This window comes from Chaetura pelagica, unplaced genomic scaffold (genome assembly GCF_000747805.2).
Source record: "Chaetura pelagica isolate M959 unplaced genomic scaffold, ChaPel_1.0 scaffold473, whole genome shotgun sequence".
Classification (NCBI taxonomy): domain Eukaryota; kingdom Metazoa; phylum Chordata; class Aves; order Apodiformes; family Apodidae; genus Chaetura; species Chaetura pelagica.
The window spans coordinates 29666-39259 of record NW_009952890.1 but is presented as its reverse complement, the minus strand read 5'-3'; the positions used below and the strand labels follow the sequence as shown (position 1 = coordinate 39259).

Here is a 9594-nt window from a genome sequence, read left to right as displayed (position 1 = left end):
CCATCTAGTGCAGCACCCACGCTTGGATTCTCATCCTTGAAGATATGACTGTTTCCATCTGCTGTATTTAATAGTCCCATGTGCCTCCAAGGCATAATTTATTTGCATGGTGAAGACAGAAAAAAGAGCGCAGTTACCAGGCAGCTGCCCACAGTGAAGACCTCAGAGTACCTGTCTCTTGAAATTCAGACTCAATTATTTTCCTGCTTTTAATTTGTTTCCTGTTGTTCGTAGATAACCTCATTTGTGCTATTCTGAGACATCCATAAATCATTATCAGCATAGACTGCTCACCATTAGAAGTAATAATGTAGACATGGAGGAAGAATTGAAACAGAGCAGAAACAAAGCCACAGCCTTTGCACTGCAACAAAGCATCCCCCGTGCAAGACACAGCGCTGGCAGGTTCCCACCAGAGTGCTGTTTTCAACAAAGCAAGGTTTAGAGAATTGTGTGCATGCAAAAGCCTCTTTATTGTGACAGATGGAACTAATTATAAAACAGGGATGGTTAAAACAGTTTAAGTAAAGCCCTGGCATCACAAATCTTGGTAAGACACAAGAGGGCAAATGCATAGACCTAACATGAACAGTTTATTTTTAAAAGTATCCAAATCTGGAGTCCAAAACTATTTTTCTGGGTCTCTTCATCCTGCTTCAGAGTTCCACAGTGGGCTACGTCAACCAAACAGGAATGACAAAGATCATGCTTAACAAACTTTGGTTGTTGCAAGAGCATTTTAATGTTCTCAATTGCTTATAGAAACCAGAGGTTCTTCATGAAAAGAATACCATGGGATGCAACTTAAGAGTATCCTTGCAGGAGATACATCAGGCTCTCTAAGACATGGGGAGATGATCTCTAGTTCTTCTTGACAGGGTAGTTTAAGTATGTAAACTACACTCACTATATAACTACTTACCACTTTGCTGAGGTTTCTCCACATTTTAGCTCAAGTAAACAGGTTCTTTCCTTGGATCATGTAAGTGCACAGTGCAACACAATAACATAAACTCACCCTCAACAGCTGAGGCTCAGGTTCTTTTTTTACAGAAGTGGCAACCTCCAACAGAGGAGACAAGTAGAGAGGACTTTGTAAAACCACTCCAGCAAGATTTGCCACTGATTGGTTGGTTGAATCTCTGTTCATAGCTCAAACAGTAACGGCAGAAATTCAGGACATTTATCTCAAGGAGAAGCAATATGATTTTTCTTCTCAACAAAGTTTCCAAACAGCAGATTCACATTATCAGTTTCTATACCCAAGTTTTGGGGTTTCTATTTATTTATTTGGGGGGAGTATTAATTAGGTTTTCACTAAAATACAGACCCGTAGCAGCCATGAGCGCCACGTGTGCCCTCGGGTTTATTTAAAACCCCCTCCAGACTCGGGGGCAGAAGTCATGGAAGTACATCTCGACTGCCGGGAGCCTCTGGGACTGCAACGGCTCCCGACAGCCTCACTCCACAAAATTACTTAGTGTTTAGTCAGAATGACTGCTGTGATTAGGAATGAAAGTTCTATGTGAATGGCTCTGGGTGAACAAATTGAAGATTAAAACAAGTGGCTGAAAAAGGAAGTGACTGGTTGCAAATCCTCTGTGTGAGTTGTGTTCTGCTACTCAGATTATTTCAAAGTTTTTTTGCAGGCTGTTTTGTTCCATTAGCTAGTAAGGAGAACTTAATCCTGTCGTCCACACTTAGCTTTAAGGAAGCTACCAAAAGTATTTTTCATTAAAATAATAAGCAGTTAAATAATTGTGCAACCAGTAAGAAACTGTGGGAAACTTGTTTTGCTTCACATAAGTCTAAACAAAATGCCTTTTAAGCCAGTGACAGAAACCCAGATAAGAAAGTATTTGTTGTGGATGGAGACTACACTGTTTTGTGAGATTCTTTGCCCCACTGGAGTGTACATCTCTGCAAAAAAACTTCTGTTACCCTAGAAGCTACCACCATTAGAAACAAATCTGCAATAGGGTGTAGTGGACACATTAATGAAGTACATTAGCAGGCTACTAGCAAGGGGAGGAATGGTGAAAAATACAATGCTTCAATGAGCCAAAGCTGGTCAGAAAGCTGCCCTCTTCTTGTCTGCTTCTCTTCACATGGGAAGCATGAAGGGATTTAGTGTTTTGCATTTCTGCAGTCATCTGCCACCCTTGAGTAGGTAAAAAGCACAAAGTAGAACACAAGAAGGACAAACATGTCAGGACAAGAGTTTTCACCAGTGTAAGCAAATGTACTCTGGCATTCCAAAATAAGATGGTGAATGCAGCAGAAACGTGGCCATGCACCTTCTGACCTCTGCTGCAGGTTAAAAGCAGCAGCAGGGAACAAAGCCCCACACAATGCTGCCTGCCTGGCAGCAGTCACTCTCTAGACAAAAAGCTGTCCTGGTGATGAGAAAAAGTAACTTTCCACATCCTATTTTGAGGGTTCTTTTGGGATGAACACAGAGATGCATGCTGCCACATTAGCCAATGATGGAATTCTTCTGTCAGAAGAGGCTGCAAAATTTTAGGGTCATAAAAAACGTATTTAATAAATGGCCAGGCAGCCAGTGTAAGCACAGTAGTGTTACAGTTGGAGAATTTTTCCACCAGTGAAGGTGTTGTTTTAAATAAATGAGGAGAATGACAATTAAAAAAAAACACTAGAAGGAACCTACAGCAGACAGCATTTAATTTTTTAAAAGTCTCCTCAATTAAAAAAAAATATCATAGTCCCATTATCTGTTATTTTTTGTTTCATTTTAGCCCATCGTCTGTTGTCAGGGTGACTTGTATATTGAACTGTTAAATGTTTTCCTAAAGAAGTCGTTCTTGTGCCATTCAGAGAGAGCTGTAAGAAGGCGTGGATCAGGAATACTGACTTGCTGGTGCAAGTGTTTTTTCCAAGTTCTGTAAGAACTGCCAATAGAAAGGTAACAGTTACATATCCAGGCTCATGATTGTCTGGCTGGCTGTCTCTCCAGCATCATGAATATGCAACTATATCAGCAAACTCTAGCATTTTCCCAAAAATTATTACTTCACCCCCAATCATCATTCAGAATCTTCTCCTAACAGGAAAATAAAACTTTGCTTTTACAAGAGGAAAGTGCCAGAAGAGGAAATCTAGAATGTGTCATGAACTCGGTACACTACGGCTTATCCATGCCAGGGTGCAGCGCTGAAGGGAATACCTATCGATTCCCACCTTCAGTTGCCTAGCCAGTCAAAAAACTTTTACATCCTTATTCGAGCAAAATTATTTCCCTGCACTAAAATGTGCTCCATTAAATTGTTGGCATTTAGAAGCCTTCAAAATACGCATCTTGCCCTTTATTCGGAGAACGATACATCATGAAGTTTTAACAGAAACCTACACATCTACAGCCCACCCTACCAACAGGAGTAAATACTTTTCTGCACATAGGTTATTACATTTTTTGCAGCCTTCTTCTATGCTATTCCAATGCTGTCAACATTTGGAAAGGTTTAATATATCTGAGAAAGACTAACTCAGGTAACAGTAATTCTGTATCTACTTTGTAATCCCAGCATACATACCTACCTTCCCCTCCCCAGTGCTTATTATTGTAAACAGCATTGTTCAAGATGGGAGTATTTTGTGTTTACCAACAAGCAATGTTTATTATTGTAACTGAGAACACTACATTCAGTATGGCACAAAATTATAATGGACCAATCAAAAAAACCATGTTCCTATACAACTGTAAATAGCACTTTAACAGAAGTTTCACAAGTTGTGCATTAGGTGTTTTAGTAAAGTGACAATTTAGAGGATTATTTCATGGCAGTATGAAAGAGCAAACTTTCGTTCAAGACATATACACAAACCACACAAAAAGGATTGCTATATGTGCCACAGATCTGAAAACCAAACCAAACCAAAGCCACCCACCAAAAAACACACCAAAACAAGGTTAATCAATAAGAACTAGCACTCTTAGCAACTACCGGTGCTGCCTCATTTAAAGTCTTATCATCTAGCAAGAAGAGAAATACAAATTGAAGAAATGCCCTTAGCTTGGAGTTATAGGCATATTAATGCACCTAAATCACATTATCCCCATTTGTTTGGCATGACCAAAAGAATTACAGTACTATAAATTCACACAGCCAATGTACTGCCAGTAATTTGTGCATTACTATATATAGTGTACAACAGTTGACTGTCGAGAGAAGCAGTGTTTTCTCATCAGGTGATGTAGTATACAACCAAAATTGAAGTACTTAACCTTAATCTACAGGTGTGGAAATTCAGACCTTCTATTGCTGTACACTACATAAAACAGATCAAGAATTCTGTGTTCATTTTTAGTCTTTCTTTGAGGGAAGAGTAAAAATGTAGCTGCAGTCCTGCCTTCAGCACATTACTACACCAAAGTTGTTCACAGGCACATGGGTACAACAGCCCAGACCAATGTGTCCTCTTGATTTTCCATTTGCAGCCTTGATGGACTCAGTTCACTTCCATCTCAACACCTTCTCACCCTTGACTGGAAGATTCCAGTCGCTGTTGTCCTCTACTTTGCATCTGCACCTTTTTCACCAGTTGTTCCCAACAGTTGCCCAGGCAGACTCATTATCTTCTCTTCTGCACAACTGAGCAGTTTAGCTGCACAATGTCATCTTTGGACAATCTGAGAAACATGGAAATAGAAGGATGGAAGAGTACTTATCTCATTCCAGCTTTTGGGAAGGCCTGGATAGACATTTCTACTTCTGCCTGAGCACCAGAGGAAGAAGAGATGCAGACTTTATAAGCTTGAAAAACACTGGTTTACAAAATTCTGATTAAGGGAAAATAAGTTTACATTCCACAGAAAAAAATGGCCTCCTATAAACATTTTAATTACTGTCTAGAGTAATTGAAAACAATTATTCATTACTAGGGTTTTAAAAATCAGAGATGCTTTTTCTCCTGTTACCATGTTAACATAAAGACATGAGTTAAAAAGAAGTTATCATAAGCTTTGGTGAAAAACCCTAGTACCTAGAGAGCTACAAAACAGAGTTAAAACTGTAAAAAGATTAGGAGCAGACATGACTTAAAGAAAAAAAAAAGTTAAGATATCTCTCTCAAAAAAGCATTCATAGTTTTTGATGCACAGACAGCACATTCAAAATCAGAACCTAGAAGCAGTTTTACCAACTTTGCAATTTAAGTCAAGAAAGATAAAATTACAAATGTGAGAAACAAGGCCTGTGTGTATCCTGCTTTAGCACTCCAGTGCCTCAACCTACTTCATGTTCTCAATAGTTACTTGTTAACTACAGCAGAGATTGTGCTTTCATCAAGGAAAGGAACAGAATTAAAACTGGTTTAGCCCATTTTGAAGCATTCCTACAGGCAGTGCCAGGGCAGCCTACAGCTGTATCAATACATTAATATCTTTTTGGACTTCCCCAGATTTATGGGAAAACAAGCCACAAGAAAACCTACACGTAAAAAGATGAAAGCACCAGAAAATTAGAAAAACAAAGCAAGCATCTACATAATCAACATGAATTCTGAAGCTGAGGACTGTGTGCTCACGTATATAAATCTTTACGAGCAAACATAAATATTGTTTTTTTAGTGTGCTCCATCCTCTCCCCCAAAATCAAAGCAGAACCCACAGGCAATACATTATTTCAAATAGGTTTTGGATGGGGTAGTGTCAGTAGCGTGGACAAAGAAAATGACAAAGGGCAAGTATAGCAATATTTTATTTCCTTGGCATGTGAAAGTACAGAAATGTTACTACAGCACTTCACTGTTCTTACCTTTTGGATGCCAACTCATCACAGGTTACAGCGTAACTACATCAGCGGTGGAATTTAACACATAATTAATATTTTCAAAATTATTTTAGCTTTATTTTTTTAACGGTATCCCCACTTTACACAGCCTATGAACCTGAATAAAATGCATTTGCTTCCAAAAGCCGTAATAGTAAGTGTTTTGAGGTGTTCAAAGTCAAATAATAGCCCTCAGATTTCAGATGTTAAAGCTTTCTCCACAGCCACATGTTCCTTTGATGTTTGGATTATTGAAGACAAATTCACTGGACAGTTTGTCTTCTACATAGTCCATTTCAGTTCCTAGAAGCGTCAGCTGTGCCTTCTTCTCAATAAACACTCTAACCCCTTGAACATAACAAGGAAAAAAATAATTACACACATAAGTATCACAACTCACTTTAAAGGTCTCTTTTGACCAGTGGCAAAGAATGGAAGCTAACTACAAAGACTACCAGTGTAACCTGGTTTCTTTAGTCTAACATGGGACACGTTCATGGCTGTTTTTACACCATAAAACTCCAGTAACAGCCTAGCACTGTTACTTGTGTGTGCACGTGACTGCACATATTTGGGGGCTGGGGGGGCAGCATGGTTTTAAAAACATGATACCCTGGGAATTCAGCTGTAGAACCTGGGAACAAATCTCAGATTCAATACTTAATTCTCATGCAGTAACACATTTCCTACCATTCTTAAAGTCTGTGCATACAACAAGATGCTCCAAAACCTTGAAAAAACAAACATCCCTCACTCAAAATTATTTTTTTTTGCTCTGCCAAAACTATGAGGTCTACATTAACTATTAGCAATATTGAGTCCTATAATAAGGCAAATGTGTGAACTTTCAAGGACATCAGAACCTTTAAGCATTAAGAATTAGTAAGTAATTTAAGCAACTAGAGAGAGGTCCCTTTCTAAAATACACACAGTATCTACCTCTCTGGAAAGGTACTGAAATTTACAATGGCAAATCTGGCATAAACATGCAAGTGGGTTGCTTGAGCTGTCAACAGATGAGCTAACATTAAAAATAAAAATGTAAAATTGTATCATTAAGCAGAAAGAACTCATGAAGATACATGAGAGATGGATGGAAACCTGTTTCACCATGGTAAACACCGACACAAAACATACTCCAACACAAATCACAGAATTACTTAGGTTGGAAAAGCCCTTCCAGATCATCAAGTCCAGCCATTAACCCTACACTACCAAGTCCAGCACTGAGCCATGTCCCCAAGTGCCACATCTAGATGACTTTTAAACACACCCAGGGATGGTGACTCAACCACTTCCCTGGACAGCACATTCCAACGTCTGACAACCGTTTCAGTGAAAAAGTTCTTCTTAATGTCTAGTCTAAACCTCTCCTGGTGCAGCTTGAGGCCACTTCCTCTTGTTTTGTCACCAGTTACTTGTGAAAAGAGACCAGTGCCTACCTCTTGACAACATCCTTTCAGGTAGCTGTAGAGGGTGATGAGGTCTCCCCTCAGTCTCTTTTTCTTCAGACTAAAAAGCCCCAGTTCCCTCAGCCACTTTTCTAAGACTTGTTGCCAAGGCTCTTCACCAGCTTCATTGCCCTTCTTTGGACACACTCCAGCACCTAGATGTCTTTCTTGTATTGAGGTGCCCCAAACTGGACTCAGTATTTGAGGTGTGGCCTCACCAATGCAAGAGAATAGCAAGGATCACCTCCCCAGTGCTGCCTACCACATTACTTGTAATACATCCTGTATTATTTGTAATACAGGATACCATTAGCCTTTTTGGCCACATGGCCACACTGCTGGCTCATATTCAGCCATCTACGAATCAGATCCCCCAGGTCCCTCTCTGCCAGACACATTTCCAGCCACTCTTCCTCCAGCCTGTAGTATTGCATGGGGTTGTTGTGGCCCAAGTGCAGGACCCTGGCACTTGACCTTGTTGAACCTCATACAGTTGATCTCAGCCCATCGACCCAGTCTGTCCAAGTCAGTCTATAGAGCCTCCCTATCCTCAGGCAGATCAACACTGCCACCCAACTTGGTGTTGTACACCCATCCAAGCCATGAACAGCCAGTTTATTCATCAGAATATTGTGGGAGTGTTAAGGGCCTTAAAAAAGTCCATGTAGACAAAATCCTCAAACTCTTCCTCATCCATCAGGCAGGTCATCTTGTCATAGAAAGAGATCAAGTCCATTAAGCACAATCTGCCTTTCATAAACCCATGATGACTGGGCCTCATCACCTGGTTGTTCTGTACGTGGTGTGTAATGGCACTCAAGATGATGTGCTCCATGACCCTCCTTGGCACTGAGGTCAGACTGACAGGTCTGTAGTTCCCTCTGGATCCTCCTTTTGGCCTTTCCTGTGGATCGGTACCACATTTTATAACCTCCAATCCAGTGGGACCTCCCCTGTTAGCCAGGACTGCTGGCAAACGACGGAAAGAGGCTTGGCACTTGCATTCACCAATTCTTTCAGTACTCATGGGTGCCCCACAGACTTAGGGATGTTTAGGTGGTGTAGCAGGTCACTGACCATTTCCTCTTGGATTACAAAGGTCTCATTTCACCTCACCTCCCCATTTTCCAGTTAAGGGGCTGGATGAGACTGAGTCTGTGGGCAACTGTATTGAATTCAGCATCATTTTGCAAAGTAACTGACAGCAAAGACTAAACTCAATGGAAGAGTTTATGGACCTAACCTCTGAAGCAGTCACCACCTAAAAGCCAGAAAATTTGTGCTGGGATCAAAACCCACCAGCACACTGAGCACAAAGCTATATAAAATCAGATTGTTCACTGGAAATGTGGCTAGAGGCAAGCAAAAGACAACAGAAAGCACACAGGCACACCTGAAATGCTGTCTGGCTTTGGAACTTAAGGAGTCTGACCTGCTGGAGGGAAACTGCTTTGGGCTTCCTCAGGATGCAAACCTGGAAATGCCTTCAGAAAAGTTTACTTTCAGTCCCATAAAGCTAGAGCAGCCCTGAGTCAAGCAGAAGAGTTAAATCCAGAAGGCAACTGAATTTGAAATCAAGAGGCATCTGCAGAATTCAGTGGCAGTCCCTACCTCACATACTCTGGCTCAATTGAATAATTTGCTGAAGTACCAACTAATTCTCTGTTTAAGAGAATAAAATGTATGAGTTTGTCACAGGTATTTTAAGGACAGCTAGAAGATGGGCTCTGCCTAGCAGCAGAGAAATTATTCAGATCTCTTACTAGGTGAACAAATTAAGAGTAGCATTCCTGAACATAATACAATTGAGTTCAGTAACACCTTTAAAAACCTAACACGACCCCACAAAAGTAATTTTAGGAACTTGTAGAAAAGAACAGAAATTGAAACAAACACTATTATTTTTATGTAGAAGTCTGTAGTTGACACAAAGACAGCTGACAGATTTTTACAAAAATAGGAAAAACATACAGAACTGTGCTATTTTTGGCCAGAATAGGGTTAAATTTCTTCACAGTAGCTGACACAGGGCTATGCTTTGGACTTGTGATGGAAACAGCATTGATCACATGAGGATGTCTTTGTTATTTCTGAGCAGTGTTTACACAGCTTTAATGCCATTTTTGCTTCTCACACCACCCCACCAGCAAGCAGACTGGGGTGTGCAAGAAGTTGGGAGGGGACACAGCAGGGACTACTGATCCCAGTTGACCAAAGGGACACCCCATGCCATATGATGTCACGTTAACCATATAAATCTGGCAGAAGAAGAAGGAAGGGGGAGAGATTCAGAGTTATGGTCATTAACTGCTTTTCTTCCGAAGTCACCATTACATGCCATGGAGCCCTGC

At 40.5% G+C, this 9594-nt stretch overlaps 1 protein-coding gene across 1 annotated transcript in view; it reads right to left on the bottom strand.

The window, feature by feature from the left end:
• Positions 1–5607: 5607 nt before the first annotated feature.
• ISCA1 (iron-sulfur cluster assembly 1) overlaps positions 5608–9594 on the bottom strand; it is a 7364-nt gene continuing 3377 nt past the window's right edge. The window contains exon 4 of the mRNA XM_009995472.1: positions 5608–6140. Within this exon, the coding sequence (XP_009993774.1) occupies positions 5992–6140 (149 nt within the window). The 3' untranslated portion in view covers positions 5608–5991. The remainder of the gene's footprint in view (positions 6141–9594) is intronic.